Consider the following 18169-nt stretch of genomic DNA (forward strand, 5'->3'; position numbering starts at 1 on the left):
ATACAAAAACCACTATTAGCTTAAGTATGTTCTCTCTATGCTGACCAATCCAAGCCTACTTACTTTTTGAAAGATCAAGGGTATTCGCATTCCTGGTACTTTCCTCTGATCTTGTTCTAATAGCACTGTCAATGGAACGCAAAAAAGACCAGAATCTGCAAGAAAAAAAAATGAAATTTCCTCACTTTTGTTAACCTATAAAATATTAATATAAAAATGTTAAAGCATAAGATTTCTGATACTGTCAATCGGACAACTATTTATTTAGCAACTACTAAGTGAATGACAGCTTCTCAACATTATATATATGGTGGCCAATAGCAAAATCCCAGCCCTGCCTTACAGAGGAATGTAGCAGGGAAAGACAACTAAACAAGTGATTGCAAATAATTATCAACATAATTAGAAAAGTGCAAACTGCTGCATAAGAGAAATAGAGGGCTGTGAGAGCATGCAAAATATCCAAATAATTTACTAAATGTAATCAAATTAAAAATTCTTACTTAAAAGCAAATATTGGCCAGGTGCAGTGGCTTATGTCTGTAACTCCAGCACTTTGGGAAGCCAAGGTGGGAGGATTGCTTGAGCCCATGAGTTCAAGACCAGCCTAAGCCTGGGCAACAGTGAGACTCTATCTTTATGAAAAATAAAAAAAATTAGGCAGGTATGATGGCAGGCTCCTATAGTCCCAGCTACTGGGGGTGTTGAGGTTGGAGGATCGCTTGAGCCTGGGAGGTTGAGGCTACGGTGAGCCGTGACTGCACCACTGCACTGTAGCCTCAGTGACAGAGCTGTCACCTTTTTTATCACCAAAAAAAGCAATAATCATTCATCTTTTCCATACTAAATAGACACTGAACACTTTACAATACAGCAAAATATAAATATTTGCTTTCTAAGAAATCAGACAAGATCATGATCTTGTTCTACAAATGTTTCTCTTTACAAAATAGATACTTGCTACTCTTAAATTTAACTTTGTGATTGTATACACTTAGAAATAGCTCCAGAAAAAAATGATGGTAATAATTTACAATTTTTCTAAATTAAAATCATATGCCTTGAGTCTGGTATGAACATGGCTTCTACCAGCACTTCCACCCTGCCCCCATCACTGAGTGGACGGTTAGTACCAAAGTGATAACTTTTTCCTTTATGACACACATCAGCATGGAAATGAAAATCATCTGTGAACATGAAAAAGGGGATTATCTTGTGGTATGAGGACAGACATTGGATATTGTGACACTTAATCGAGATGCCATTCAAAAGAACGCCAGTAACCCAGGAAATAACTTTTCAGTTTGGGAATTCAGAAAAGATGCAATCTCAAGGATGCCAAGGGTCTAGGGTATAACATAAAATCAGTATCTTGGATAAGACAAACAGGTATTAAATAAAAATGGAAAGAAAGTCTATTAACAGTGATAGCCTTGATATAAACAACTTAATGTTTCTTTGCCAGGATGCAATTCTAGAACATAACATTAAAAAAAAAAAAACGCTCTGAGCCACTTTAAAAATCTTGGGCACTGACCCACAACTATTTAAATTGTATTTCTATTTTATGTTTGGAGAAGGCTTTGTGATGAGCTTCTCAGAAAGCGTCTTAAGTCTTCATTATCCACAATGGACTTATGAAAAAACAGAGCACCATTTAACTCAGAAATTCACCATCCTAGGCTTTAAGCCAAAATACTCAAAGGAACTAAGCACAGAATGAGGTCTTCTGGGGCCAAGCATGACAGGACCAGAAGGGAAGGTACACTTCAGTCCTACAGAGTAATTGCCTCCAAAACCTAAATCAGGTGAATACTTGTCTTTGTGAATGTTACCATAGCAATTCAATAATCCTCATTCTTGGTTTCTCTTTAGGAGATACTTCTAAGGTTAAACAAGAGGACAAAGATTCCTAAAGTAAAGCCTTGTCAACAGAGAATTATGTGGATTTCAAGACCAATAAATTACTGGAGAAACAAAAACTGAAGAGGTGTCTGTTCTCTATTATATCATTAAAAATAAACTGTTTATTTAATGGGTAAAGCAAGGTACTTACAAAAAAAAACAAAAAAAAAACACTCCATATTTCCATGAAGAGTACAATCTAGTGGTATTGTTTTGTCACAATGGTGGTATTTTCTTAATAGGGGAAAGAATGTCTTTTCAAAATAGGTAAAATTAGAATGTCCAGGAACAAAGGGGCAGACTACTAACTAGCCCATTTATTTGCTATCCAATGAATAACCAAAAGTAGTCACTTAGAATCAACAGTCTTAAAGTCATTTTTCAAGATCTGATTCTGGAAATAAATGTGTACCAAATATGTATATTTTTAAATATATAGATTTAAAGGAGAAAGCAAATGAGTTAAGAGTCCTTGCTTCAGAACTTCCTTCTATGAGAATTAAATTATTTGACTATGCCTTTATTCTCTATAGTCTAGGACACAGTGTATCTCTATCCAGTTATAAAACTTTTGAAGGCAACATCTTAGGATATAAACTTTAGATGTATTCAAGTGTTGGTTTATTTTGTAGGTGATTTCCCTGTCTCCCAGAAATACTGCTAAAAAGCCAGGTCCATTCTTGCTATTTTAGAAGTAAATCCAAGGGTTTATCATTTCATGATTACCTTTTGTTTTGATTTTCACAGCTTTTTGTTGTTTCAGCTCAATGCCCAATACATCATAGAGGGCAGTCAGCTCAATTAGGGCTAAATGGCAAACTTTCTTCATGTCCTGGGGTGCAAGGTCACCAATCCTTGTGGTACCTGTTTTGTCTTTTGGCAATCTGAAACTCTAAAATAAACATCATTAATATAGTAAAAGCTTACAGTACCTTACCTCTATTATAATGCAGGAAGGAAAAACCAACTACAGAAAGAAGTTATACTCAGAATAAGTGATAAGAAAAGCCACAGAATTTCTCCAGTCAGAATGAAGAGTGATCCTGTCATGATGTCGACCCCTAAAGCTGTGGAGTGTTCGAGAGTCAACATCCAAAGTCTGACAGACAATGGGACCACACCGCAAATTCGGAGTATTAATACCAGTGGCTCAGAGGACAAGAGAGACAGTGAACTAGGAGAAAAAGACTTCCAGTTAAGTGACCTTCAGAAAAGGAAGACTAGAAGTCAAGCACAATCCATGAGGGGGAAGGGGAAGAAGAGGGGGGAAGGGAAGGGGAGAGAGAAAAGAAAGAGGAAAGGGAGGGGAGGGGAGGAAGAGGAAAGGGGAGGGGAGAAGGGAGGAAAAGGGGAGGGGAAAACGGGAGGAAAGGGGGAGGGGAAAAGGGGAGAGGAAAGGGGGAGGGGAAAAGGGGAGAAAGGGAGGAAGGGAAGGAAGAAAAGGGGAAGGGAAAGGGAGGAAAGGGGGAGGGGGGAAGGGGAGGAAAAGGGGGAGGAAAAAGGGGAGGGAAGGGCGGGAAAAAGGAGAAGAAAGGGAAGGAAAGGAGGGGGAGGAAGGAAGGGGAGGGAGAGGGAAAAAGGGGAGGGGAAAGGGGCGGGGAAAAGGGAGAGGAAAAGGGGAAGGGAAAGGGGAGGGGAAAGGGAAGGGAAAAGGGGAAGGGAAAGGGGATGGGGAGGGAAAAGGAGATGAGAAGGGGAGAGGGAAAAGGAAGGGGAGCGGGGGAGAGGGAAAAGGAAGGGGAGCGGGGGAGAGGGAAAAGGAAGGGGAGGGAAGGGGATGGGGGAAGGGGATGGGGGAAGGGGATGGGGAAGGGGATGGGGGAAGGGGATGGGGGAGGGGGAAGGGGATCGGGGAAGGGGATGGGGGAAGGGGATGGGGGAAGGGGATGGGGGAGGGGGAAGGGGAGGGGGAAACAGAGGAAGATGACATGAAGAAGACAAGTAGGGGGAAGAGAAAGAGGAATAGTAGCCATGAGTGTGTGCTTAGAATGTGCCAGGTACACTTCACATACACTTATGTATCTTTTAATTGTCACAAAAGCCAAGTAAGATTGGTCCAGAAAGGCTGCAGCCCATTGGGGTAAGAGGGACACAGGGGAAATGAAGAGCATGGACTTCAGAGCTTACTAGTCACCTATCTACTTACTAGTTGTGTGACTTATGGCAATGGCTTAACCTTTACTTCTGTAAAATGGGAGATGGAGGGGGAGGGAAAGGAGGAGAAGGGTAACAAAAAGAAGGAGGAAGAGGATGGGCCACTGAATTCAGAGGGCTGTTGTGAGATTTAGTGCCCAGCACTGCCCAAGTGCTTTTATGTGGTTGCTACTGCAGGTTGAGTACACCTCATCCAAAATGCTTGAGACCGGAAGTGCTCTGGATTTCAGATTTAAAAATATTTGTATATACACAATGAGACATCTTGGGATGGGTCCCAAGTCTAAACACAAAATTCATTTATGTTTCATATACACATAGCCTGAAGGCAATTTTACAAAATATTTTAACTAATTTGCATGAAACTAATTTTGTGTTAAGTACTTATGTGTGGGATTTTTCACTTGTGGCATCATGCCAGTGCTCAAAACCGTTCTGATTTTGGAACATTTAGGATTTTGGATTTTTGGATTAGGGATACTCAACTTGTATATTACTTTCACTGCTGAATAAAGTGGGACTAAGATGTTACTTCATAATCACAAGCACATAGTGGTGTGTTTTTCTGCCTTTCCCAAATATCATCTTTTAATATTAAACACATTAAACATAAGAAAGCAAACCACAAGATAAAAAGTCAAATTTCACTAGTGTGTACATTTAATACAAATTACAATCCCATTGTGTTTACCTATTACTCAAACTGATCATTCTCTTACAGTTTGGGTTTACCTTTGAATTTTTCATTTAATTCAATTGCTGATTAGCTGATTTAACTGCATCTATTTTATTCCCTTTGCTTTGGTACTTCTTGCATCTTATCATTAAGACTTCATCGTCTAAATACTAGGGCAAAAGACATGTCCTAAAGCCATAATTCTCAAAGTGTAGTCCAGGGACCACTGGGAGTACCCAATATCCTTCCAAAACGTCCAGGACTATTTTAATAATTAGTAATGAGGCATTATTTTGCCTTTTATACTCTGATTCTCTCTTGAGTACACAGTACAGTTTTCCAGATGTAAATGAGTGCTATTGCAACAGACTGAATGCAAACGTAAATATGATAATCCAGCTGACTTCAACTAAAGCCAGACATTAGAGACTTGCTAAAATTAAAACCATAACTTAATTTTTTTTTAGAAAATATGGCTATTTTCCATTTTGAAAAAAAGATATTTATGTTAACTATATTGTTAACATTAAATGGATTAATATTTTTTCAATTTCTCAATTTTATTTTCAGATATGGTAAGTGTCCATAGGTATAACCCACGTAAACAGAAGGTGTTTGAGGCCCTTAATAATTTTTAAGTGTATGAAGGAGTTGTGAGATGAAAATGTTGGAGTCACTCTCCTAGAGCAGTTCGTAAAACCTATGACTTTTAGTAAGTGAGAAGCTAATTCCCTTTAAGCAAACTCAATTCAAAAGAGAGCCTTCAAGTCCACTGTAAGAGGAAAGGGGTCTTTCTTAACTGTTTGTAATGTGTTTTTTTTTTTCCTAGGAGAACATCAAATAAACAGCAATGAACATCACTGAAGGTGGGGCCTAAGCAAATTGCCAGCAGGGGGCAGGATGGCCTCCATGGGGCACTGCACAGGGTTCAAGAGAGTGGAGCCAGACTACAGGTTTTCATCACTTACTATGTGACCTTTGGCAAACAATGTCCCCTTCTGTGCCTTAGCCTCCTCATCTGTAAAATGAGAACAACTGAACCTAACTTATAAGGTTGTGGTGAAGATCAAATGATAAATAGCACTCAAAAATATTACATATTATATTTTTTTCATGGAGCTTTTAAAATAATAACAACATTTCATGGTCTTCCTTTATTCTTATGTGTCATGGCAAGGTAAGAAAAAAATGATAATAATAATTCTCTTATCGAAAAACAGTTCATTTAATCCTGCAAAAGTCCTAATAAGAATTATTACAGCGTCTTCTAGATGGGGAAACTGAGAGACTCAGTTAACCAGTGATGTCATGAAGATGCAAATTTCAGTTCTCCTAAATCCTAAGTTTTGTAACCATTCTGTTTTACTCCATTTTTCCCATCTACCAGAGCAGGCAGGGAAATATCTAGGTTGATAGGTGTTGATGTGGTACTGTGAGCCCCTCAAGGAGAGGAGACACTTCTTAATCACTTCTGTAACCCTGTTGTACCACAGACCTGGCACACTACGGGTGATCTGTCACGATCCACTAAATGAATGGAGACACACATCGTACAGGGAGGAGGGCATAGAATCAAACTCAGTGAGGTGGAGGGCCACTGGCTTCGTGTTCCCCTGATTTTCTGTGATTTCTACTGAGTTTTCCTTCTTAAAAATCACACAAAACTGGTCACATTTTTCCCATGTTTGGTCCTATATTTCTGCTAATTGCTTCATTTTCTGAATGCTGAACCAATCATATTTACCTTTTTTTTTTAAGCCCTAAATGTTTCATTAAAATCAGTTGCTTTGGGTCTAATAAGCCAAACACATGTAATACAGCCGTTTAAAGCATTACCCAAGGTAAATGTTTACAGAATCCTGAAATATTATTAATTCAAACATTTGATTTACCTAGCGATATATGTCATGGGCTTATTTATTTATTTATTTAAACATTGTGCTTAATGAAGGAGTTAGTTCTTTATCCCAATGTTTAATTCATAGCAGCCACTTTAAATATTTATGAAGTTTCCTGTCTTTTTTTGTTTAGTTAATAGACTGAATGGTTCTGTTCGTTGGCTAAGTGAAATTTCAGCAAGAGAAAAGTTCTCTACCTCTTCAAAAATGTGTTTAAAGAAAAGAATAAGACCAGGCATGGTGGCTCACGCCTGTAATCCCAGCATTTTGGGAGGCTGAGGCGGGTGGATCGCCTAAGGTCAGGAGTTCGAGACCAGCCTGACCAACATGGTGAAACCCCATCTCTACTAAAAATACAAAAACTAGCCGGGCGTGGTGGCAGGTACCTGTAATCTTAGTTACTCAGGAGGCCGAGGAAGGAGAATCATTTGAACCCAGGAGATGGAGGTTGCAGTGAGCCGAGATCGCGCCATTGCACTCTAGCCTGGGCAACAAGAGTGAAACTCCGTCTCAAAACAAACAAACAAAAAGGAATAAAGAATAAAATAAAAATTTTCAAAAAAAAAATATAAGGTCATTGATTCCCATGTGTTACCATAAATTAACTAGGTAGCTTTCCCTGGCTGTGTTGTTCTTTTGTAGGATTTGCATGAGGGGGCCCTTAGGCATTTCATCACTAATAATAAACTTGACTTTTTTACTCATCAAATCACTCTAGCTTTGACTTGGAAAGCAAGAGAAAGGCTTCAAAAGCATAGTCATTAATGTCAAGCCTCAGCATGTCAAGTTACCTCTCTAACATGTTTCCATGTATGAAAAATAGGGGTGTCTACCTCCCAGAGGTCATCTAATAAATAAAATAATTACAGAGCATAATTTCTGAGATATAATGTGTACAAACCAAGTAGCTAAATTTTCAAACTAAAGCAAATTAAAGGTTATAAAACCTGATCTCCAAATTTAAGAGGAGAAATTTGAATCCACGGTGAGAGATCAAAAAGAATTAACAGAGACTGCTCGATGCTGTGAGGAAAAGGAAGTGAATATGAAATGAGGTCAACAGAGAACAATGTATTACATAAAGCCTACTGCTTATTTACAGAAGTAGAAGAGCACAGAACAGAAATGGAACTTAAGGTTGATATCTACTTAGACACCTGCCTCAGAGTAGTGAATACAAATCTTACTTTTTCAACCATGGGAAAGACTTGTAGAAATTTAACAATGAGTCCATACCTTCTAGAAGACAAACGGACTAAAAAAAAGTTTGTATAGATGAGTATACGCATATTTGCATAAAAAATACAAGGACAGATTAACAATAATGTCTAAAGCATGCAACCTAAATCAAAGGTGATTTCATATATTTATTTGATCTAATATAAGTTCACGATCAGGAAAGACTGAACAGGAAAACTGATCTTGAGCTAGTCTTTGAAGAATAGATTAAAGTTTCCTTGGCAAATATGGAACAACAGAGGGGTAGAAATGGAGAGGTCATTTTAAACTTTGGGCACAACGTGAATATAATTAAGAAGGTAGGTGAAGGTAAATTAGTTAAACAGAGAAGAAAATGGCAGAGGGAGTTTTTGTTTTGAAAGCTCTCAAGTGGAGATGAATTATATTTCATTCCACTGTTTGAGTCAACAACTTAAAAGCCAACAATGTCTTCATTTTGTTTAATTAGATTCTACTGTCCTTCAACTTAAAACCTTTCCATATTTTGTGATGAAGACTGTCACTTTGAAAACATACTTATCGGCCAGGCACAGTGGCTCACACCTGTAATCCCAGTACTTTGGGAGGCCGAGGCAGGCAGATCACAAGGCCAGGAGTTCAAGACCAGCCTGGCCAACGTGGAAGCCCCATCTCTACTAAAAATATAAAAAATTAGCCAGGCATGGTGGCGTGTGCCTGCAATCCCTGCTACTCGGGAGGCTGAGGCAGGAGACTCACTTAAACCCAAGAGGCGGAGGTTGCAGTGAGCCAAGATGGTGCCTGGGTGACAGAGCAAGATTCCATCTCGAGAAAAACAAAAAACAAACACACACACAAAAAAACCATACTTTTCCTGAGGATAGTGTGGCAGAGTGGATCATCATTTTAGGCCACATTTACATACTCTTTTACTTTTCCCATTAGGTGTAAACACAGATTTTTAAAAATATACAAGAAGGCCAGGCACGGTGGCTCATGCCTGTAATCCTAGCGTTTTGGAAGGCTGAGGCAGGTGGATCACCTGAGGAGAGGAGTTCAAGACCAGCCTGGCCAACATGGTGAAACCCCTTCTCTACCAAAAATACAAAAATCAGCTGGGCGTGGTGGCAGGCACCTATAATCCCAGCTATTTGGGAGGCTAAGGCAGGAGAATTGCTTGTATCCAGGAGGCGGAGGTTGCAGTGAGCTGAGATCGCGCCACTGCACTCCAGCCTGGGAGACAAGAGTGAAACTCCATTTCAAAAATATATATATATATAATATATACATTTATATATTATATATACATAAATTTATATATTACATATATGTAATATAGAAATATATATTAATATATGTAATGTATAAATATATAAAATATATAATATGTAATGTGTAAATATATAAAATATATATTAATATATGTAATGTGTAAATATATAAAATATATAATATATGTAATGTGTAAATATATAAAATATATATTAATATATGTAATGTGTAAATATATAAAATATATATTAATATATGTAATGTGCAAATATATAAAATATATATTTATATCCGTAATGTGCAAATATATAAAATATATATTTATGTCCGTATTGTGTAAATATATAAAATATATATTTATGTCCGTAATGTGTAAATATTTAAAGTATATATGTAATATACAAATATATAAAATATATTCTATATAATATATAAATATATATATCCATATAATATATAAATACATATAAATATATATATCAAATATATATATCAGATATATCTATATATATACACACACACATATAAACACACACACATACACACACACACACACACACACATATAGAAGAAAAGCCTGGAAACAATTCAGATGTCCACCATGGGGGGACTGACTCAATAAATTATGATACATCTGTACAATGGAGTACAATGTATCTAATAAAAAGAAGTGAGAAATATTTCTCTATACTACTATCGTATGATTTCCAGAATACACCACTAAGTCAACAAAACAAAAATCAAGGTGGAAGAAACTGTGCATAGTGAGCTACCAGTTACCTAGGAGCAGAAGGATAAACCATGATATTAAAAGGAAAGAAAGTTTGCCTCTAAGAGGAACGATTGAATAGGTTGGTAGCTGAAGGATAAAAGCTAGACTTTTAATACACTTTGTTTTTCGACTTTACTATTGGACTATATAAGTATTTTACATACTTACAAACCAAAATGAAATTTCAAGAAAAGCAATCTCTAAAAATTGAAAATAAAATAAAGCAAATCAACCAAACCAGGTATGTAGTTGATGGCTTAACGATACAAAGAGTAACAATCCTAAGCAACCTAAAGCACAATAATTTTACTGTATAAAATCCCTTTTAGGATGTACCCCCAAAACACACACACACACACACACACACACACACACACACACACACAGAAAAACAAGTTTTAAACCATTTCTAGTTATCATATTGTTGATGGTAGTATTAGCATATTCTGAGAATGCTGTGCATTAACTTAGGATACATGCAATTATGTGATATTCTAAATATATCATCTGCCATTTCCTGAGAACTACAATTCTCAGCATGGAAGACAGAAGATGCTCATGTACGTCTGTCCTCTGAAAAAGCTCAAAAGTAATGACCAGCTCAGAGAAATGAACACTTCTAGAGTCCTGATCATAGTCACAAAAGTCTATTTCTACTAAACGGAATCAGAGTTTCCTGCAGAAACGTATCAGTCTAGGTCTGGAACAGAAAACACACCAGACAAGCTTGTAAAATCTTGTCCAGGATCATGTCAAATATGTGTAAATCCATAGTTAAGACTATATTTTACAAAGTAAATTAAAACCTTAATTGGTCACAGGTGAAAACTGTTAAGTCAACAATTTCTGAAAACAAATAGAAGGTAAAAATGACCACTTTCAGAAAGTTGCTCTCAAAGAAATATCCAAATTAATAAAAAGAAAATATTAGATCATAATTTTGTAACCATTAATAAATTAATGGATCCAGGTATCGATCAGCAACAGCTGCTACATTGACAAAAAAAGACAAACAGATATTATGAGCTTCTCAACAGAAAACACACAATCACATATCTGACGTAGTCTTGACCCCCCCCCCAAAAAAAAGTGAAACTGAATCTGATCAATTTAAAGTCAACTCATTAATAAGAAACAAAAGAACATATTAAACTACACCAGGGGAATAGTCAGAGGGGGAAACTCTCCACAATTTAATAACCAGGTTTCTTTAATAAATAAATGAGGAGGGAGGAAGGAAAAACAGTGAGAGGGAGGAAGGAAAAACAGTGAGAGAGAGGAAGGGATACAGGGAAAGGAAGGAAAGAGAGAGAGGGAGAGAGAAAGAAATAGAGAAGGAGATTTAAAAATTCTTAAAAGATGTATTAACTAATTGCAATACAAGACATGAGCCTTATTTGGATCCTGACTCAAACTGTATAAAAAGATTATAAAATTATGTGATACAATTTGAAATTTGAACACTGCATAGATATTTGAAATTAAAAATTGTTAGAATTTTTGGTACAATAATGGTTATATGGTTTGAGTTTTAAATTCCCCTCTGTCTTAGAAATATAGATGATAAAATATAATTCAGAGATGTATTTCAAAATAACACAGAATAGGGAACTGGGTGGGGGTATGAATAGGTCAGGATTGGCCATGGGCTAATGAATGTTGGGGCTGAGTGCTAAGTATTTGGGGGTTCAGAATATCATTTTTTTAACTTTTGCCTGTGTGAAATTCTGCATAATAAATGTATTTTTTAGAAAATACAAGATATTCAGTAGCAATGAGAACATTCACTTCACAGAGCTTGGTTTCTAAATACAATTTGCTGCTAAAAAGTACCAGAGCTTCTTGGAGAAATAGATGCTTTCAAGTCTGCAGGGAGAAAATTACAAAGAGAGCCTGGAACATCTTGTGCTAGAAACTGAAGAAGCAATTACGGAAGACTGTGTCAGCCAGTAAGTGTAGAAGGAATAATAGAATTTTAAAATAGCCATTTCTTAAGCACCAGGTTAGTTGTTGTTTCAGGCAAAGTTACAAATGGATGGTGAAACCACTGGGCAATAGGCTTTATTGACATATAAGATATTTGCCCGGTCTCAAGGATGACAAATTATTATTAATTGCACATAGGAAAGGTAACTTTTTACAATGGGGAGATCTAGCGAACATCTCTCCTTAGACAAGTTGGTGATCAAACTTCTATCACCAATAAAGGGACCATCTGATACCATGCATCTCTTCTGATAATGCAATCGAAGGCATAAACATCCTCCATGCAGTAAATGTGGCTAAAAATGTATAACTTGAATCCAGTCCTGAGGAAACAATCAGAAAACTGATTTGGACTCCTTGATAATATTGAAGAAAAGCAGGAGACTGACCTAGATTCAAGAAAACCAAACAGACCTGACAACAAATACAGTATATGACCCTTGTTTGGAACCCAAATGGGAGTGGAAAAGGGAGAAGCTATAAAGAACAATATTGTGACAATTGGGGAAGTTTTGATATGACTGTATATTAAATATGATTATCACTTCAGTTTAAATTTCTTAAGTATCAAACTAAAAAAAAAGTTAGTACATATAGATAGATACAGAAAAGAAAAAGAGGTTATAAAATGTTAATAACTGTTGAATTGATCTATGAAGGCCAAATGGTGTTTGCTATACTATTCTTTCAACTTTTCTGTGGGTTCTACATTTTTAAAATAAAAAGCTGATGAAAAATATATCCTGAGCCAGGTGTGATGGCTCATCCCTGTAATCCCAAGACTTTGGGAGGCTGAGGTGGGAGGATCGCTGGAGCCCAGGAGTTTGAGATAAGCCTGGGCAACATAGTGAGACCTCATCTTTCTCTCTGTCTCTCTCTCTCTATATATATGTGTGTGTGTGTGTGTGTGTGTGTGTGTGTATGTATATGTGTGTGTGTATATACATATGTACATATATGTATATTTATAAACAGTGTACTACGTACAGGTAATGTGGCATCATCGCCTTTGCTCTTCTGGATTTTCTCCTTGGAGCTCTCTTTCTGATTGAGTGCTTGCTCGGCAAATGATACCTCCAGGTTGATGTCTGTTTCAGGGGCAGGTGTCTCCTCAGGTGGGATCAGCTTCTCTTCACCAACAAGGTTAGATGCCTCGTCTAGGGTCCCAGGGGAAAAGAACCCAATTCAAATGCTTTGTTTATCTCTTTTTCAAAAAAAATTCTAATGCATTCACTACATAAAAACATTTGGGAAGAGTTCTATTTTCTCTAGGCAATACTTAGCTGTTATTTTAATAATAAAGAGTATACTCAAGAATCCTATCAATGGTGCATGGGAAGTGGGCAGGGAGACTGTGGTGACTAGCAATCCATAGTTCAATTGTGCAATCTTTGAGACCACAATCCTTAAACTGGGTTCCAATTCCAAAATATTGCTGGAAGATAGTAAACTTTTAATGAAAAACCTCAAAAGGTTTTGAAGTATTAATTGTTGTTTTATTCTACACTGAGAAACTAAAAGCAAAAAAAGAAGGAGGTGATGAGCAGTAATCTCTTGTAAAGCTAGTAATTTACCATTTAATTAATTTCCTCAGAGTGGATCAGATTCCTGGAATAAACTTCTTCCACATCCTGCATTTACTTTCTGAAATATTACCTACCTATTATAGTAAAAATTCCAAAACAAGAGTTAGTGCCAAAAAATGATCACTATGCGAGTCAGGTCTGGACGTACCTGGTACAGGAATGGTTGGGTTTGCACTTGATCTTGTCAAAGAGTATGAAAGTTCCTACAACTGTAAATACCAGTCAAATAATTTTCACATATTTACATCAAGATTTTAAGGATATAGTAAGTTAAACTTTGTTTTGGCTTTTTTGGCTTGTTGTTAATCCTCCAGAAAAGAATTTACATTTAAAAATCTCTTTGCTGAAAACACCAGGTTTAAGCTTTGGAGAAGATACTTCTAAATTTGATTATTTGGTAAATTTTTTGTTTTAATGCAATTAACAGAAAAAAACCTACATCCAATAACCAAGATTACTGATTTTCTCACTGTTGACCTTTGAATCATAGTAAGAAGCTCTGAATTACAAAATACATCTATGCAGTGTAGACACATGCTTACATACTAACAGGCTCACATACGAACACAACAAAGTGTTGGAAGCTAAAGTTAATTTTAAAATTTAATAGATAAATGTCATAAATATATATATTATTAAAAGTCTGCAGTTCAGAAAAATAATGTTTATATTCATTTACATTAAAAATGAAAATGCCTGTTTTAATCAAAATCAAGTTTAGAAGTAAATATGAATCTAGTCTTATTCAGTCCCATTCAATATGCAGAGTAGACTTCGTGGGCATGAGACCCACGCAGCCACACAGGGCTCCAGGCTCAGGAGGGTTCCACACTTGGTTTAATGCTCTGCTATTACATCATGAAATGTAAATAAGAGGCCCTATATTTGCAGTTTGTCCCTGACCTTGCAAATTACATAGCTGGTCCTGATGGAATCTCACAGTTAAGAAAGTAAGAATTTACCTATGCCAATTCCAAAACTAAGAATACATTTAAAGCCCATTGATATTATTAGTATTCATCTGCTGCCATGTATATTTATGTTTCTCAACAGCCTGTGACCATTTTTTAAATTAGAATACCTATACCTTTTGATGATTAACTTTTTAAAGTATCAGCATGAATGTCAAAGCACAACTTTAATTTTATTTTCCCTCTGGTTTATTCTCTTTTATGTTTTACTGTGAATGTGTACACTGGTTTCCTAGGAAACTATTCTAAGAGGAAAAAAATGAGTAGCCATTTTCTTAAATTAGAAGCTACCTTTCTAGCAGCTGAGTAGTTGTGGGCAAGAATTTCAAAACTACTCTTTCTTCTCACCACCTCCATGTCAGGGTTACAATAAATACCCCCACACTCACACCCACACCAATGGACTATGCCGAATGTAAAGCTGAGTAATTATAATTAAGGTAGTACACACTTAACACACACATTTCCTTCAAAAGCATGGCAAAAAAAAAAAAAAATACCGCATATCAAAGTTCTGGTTAAAATAGAAAATCAAGTTGAAGCACAGCACAGAAAAAACAGTTTCAGGGTTGAAGAGGGGTACTGCTACAAGAAATGGATGATTACTTGGCTAATAAGTGATGATTTAATTATCTACTCTCAATAAGAACACAATGCTGAGATAAACCTTTTGGCTCTTAAGGTCCTAAAATAGATAACATTTCTGTCATCTAGTCTCTTTTTAAGTGCACAATAGCACTGGGTTACAAACACTTTGCAAATCTCCCTTAAGTTTTTCAGTTGTCCAAAATATCCTGAAATGCCTTAAAAAATTTTTTTAACCACGTGACTTTAAGATTCAATTGCTTCTGTTTTAAAAAAAAAAGATTTTTCTTTCCTCTGTAGAAATTCAAAAGAAAATAAGAAACTAAACATATCAATATAAAAGTTTAAAAAATTATTGGGGCATTATGAATATTTCTAAATGTATTATTAAATATTGGGCCTTTCATAGAGTTTATGATTTAATGAAAAATGAACACATTACAGTGAATTAATTTGGAATGTGACAACCCTTGCAACTATAAAACTTAACAACTTTTCATTTAGAATAAGTATCATTGGCGGAACATGTTTAAAAACTCAAGTGTGGGGAAAACATTTAAAAGAGACTATGTCACCCATGCCTTCAAATTTTAATCAGAAACAGCCCCACTTTTGAACCTGAGACAATGTTTCCATGCATTTCATCCTGAACTTTCCAATGTTTGGCTTGCACTGGTTAACTCACTGGCTAGTGAAAGAGCATGGCATTGCCCAGAACAGGTGCAATAGGGAATACTCAGTGACTTGGATTGCATCACACATTCTCTTGTTATTCTGATTGGAGGCTCTATGCCCACTGTGTAGCATTCTAGCAAAAGCAGATGTAAATCAAGCAGCAAGTTTGTCACATTTCACTTGCTTGCTGCAAGCTAGGCAGGAAAGTGCTCACGCTATGAACTTGTCTTCCAGAACTTTTGTTGATATAGCGTACATCATGATCCCTGGCAAGGGAGGAAAACACCAAGAAAAGGACAATGTTTTCCTCAGCATCCATTCACCAACTGCCAGTCATTTCTCCAGAGCCCAAAGCATATTGACATTGGCACAAAAAACCTGTCTGTCTCTCCTGATGACCCAGCTCTCTAGCAGGCAGGGTAGCTATGCCAGCTTGCTTGCCACTTCAACATCTGCAGGTACATCGATTTGAGAAAACACCTAGTGATTTCATTCAGATATAATGCATACAACTGAAGAAACATCCACAGAATAAAAAGCAAGTATTTTTATAAATATATATGTGTGTATATACATGCGCGTGTATATTATCTTTAAGGCAGGGGTGCCAGAGAGAAGTTCTCAGAAAAGTATGGAAGGAAAATATCACACATGATCTTGAGTAATGTAGGGGTTTTACAGGAATGTTGGGAACACTCCTCAGTCCTCCACAGTTTACCTAATACCCCTCCCACTACTACTTCCAAACCAAATGCAACACTATTAATGGCATGAACACTCCAGTTGCTAAATTTTAGGAACATAAACTTAAATCACCTTTGTTTTAGTTTGTCAAATAACAATTAAGGACTACATTTTTAAGCTTAAATCTATTAACTTCGAGGCCAGGTGCGGTGGCTCACGCCTGTAATCCTAGCACTTTGGGAGGCCGAGGCAGGTGGATCACGAAGTCAGGAGATCGAGACCATCCTGGCTAGCACGGTGAAACCCCATCTCTACTAAAAATACGAAAATTAGCCGGGCGTGGTGGCGGGCGCCTGTAGTCCCAGCTACTCGGGTGGCTGAGGCAGGAGAATGGCGTGAACCCGGGAGGCGGAGCTTGCAGTGAGCGGAGATCACGCCACTGCACTCCAGCCTGGGCGACAGAGCGAGACTCCACCTCAAAAAAAAAAAAATCTATTAACTTCACTTAGAATATTTTCCCTTTCTGTAAACAAATGAAATAGCTATAAATTCTTTCTTAGTAAGTACTAATAAAGCCTTAATAGTAACTTTTGGCTGGGCATGGTGGCTCACACCTGTAATCCCCACACTTTGGGAGGCCCAGGCAGGCAGATCATTTGAGGTCAGGAGTTCAAGACCAGCCTCGCCAACATGGTGAAACCCTGTCTCTACTTAAAAAAAAAAAAAAAAAATTACCAGGCATGGTGGCACATGCCTGTAATCCCAGCTACTGGGGAGGCTGAGGCAGGAGGATTGCTTGAATCTGGGAGGTGGAGGTTGCAGTGAGCCAAGACCACGCCACTGTACTCCAGCCTGGGAGATAGAGCAAGACTCCACCTCAAAAAAAAAAAAAGTTACTTTCTTCCATACCTCGAGTTTCTAATTTAAATCTGAAATAACAAATCTTAGCAGAGAAACATCAAAAGGAGAATTATAATCAATTGTCCATAAAAATCTTAACATTTTAAAAAAGTTTTTTTACAATATCTAAAAAATTACCGCATTTATGAATTAGGAGCTTGTGATTTAAGAACAATGCTGCAAGTTTGTTGGCTCAGGGACTAGCTGTGTTGCATTGGAAAGTGGGTTCACGGCTCTAAGCCTCAGTTCACTCATCCATAAAATGGGTTAAGAACAATAACCATGACATCGTTTTCAAGTGTATTAAATGAGGTAAACATCTCCTGATAGCATCTGGCACATGATAAGCACTCAGAAGATATGTATATGCATTTTGAATCAGAAAATAGGGATACACATTAAAAGAAAATTGAAGGCCAACTACATGCTCAGCCTCACGTAATGATCCACTTGAGACCTTACATTAGCATTTTAATAGAATTTGCTTACTAGAATTGAAGGTGAATGTTTTGTAAGACTATAACTGTTTGTTATACTAATTAAAGGGGGGGGAAAAAAAAAACAAGAGAACAGGTTCAACATACCATCTCTTCCTTGGTATTTGTTTTCATTTGTTCTAAGAGACCGCGATTCAGTGCCATCTGGAGCCTAAACATAGAAAACAGGCCATTTAGTCATCTCCAACTCAAAACCAGAGAAAATGGTATTGTAAATAATTTTGTTACTAATCTTTAGAGTACAAGAAATGTACTCAGAATTATAACAATCACAGTGGAAAAGGGGCACTAAGGTAATAATCAACATGCAATCATCCAAAAAATATTTTATTACCTACAACTTGTGAGAGACAATAGTAGGCCCAGTGGGAAATATTAAAAAAGTCATGAGTGTGTCCCTGTCATCAAGAA

At 36.9% G+C, this 18169-nt stretch overlaps 1 protein-coding gene across 1 annotated transcript in view; it reads right to left on the minus strand.

Moving 5' to 3' along the window:
* The window catches only part of ARHGAP18 (Rho GTPase activating protein 18), a 133743-nt gene that overhangs the window by 39670 nt on the left and 75904 nt on the right, over positions 1-18169 (minus strand). The window contains 4 exon segments of the mRNA XM_032158904.2: positions 64-155; positions 2632-2797; positions 12848-13017; positions 17846-17909. Coding sequence (XP_032014795.1) covers positions 64-155; positions 2632-2797; positions 12848-13017; positions 17846-17909 — 492 coding nt within the window.

The sequence above is a fragment of the Hylobates moloch genome, unplaced genomic scaffold (genome assembly GCF_009828535.3).
Source record: "Hylobates moloch isolate HMO894 unplaced genomic scaffold, HMol_V3 SCAFFOLD_2, whole genome shotgun sequence".
Lineage (NCBI taxonomy): Eukaryota > Metazoa > Chordata > Mammalia > Primates > Hylobatidae > Hylobates > Hylobates moloch.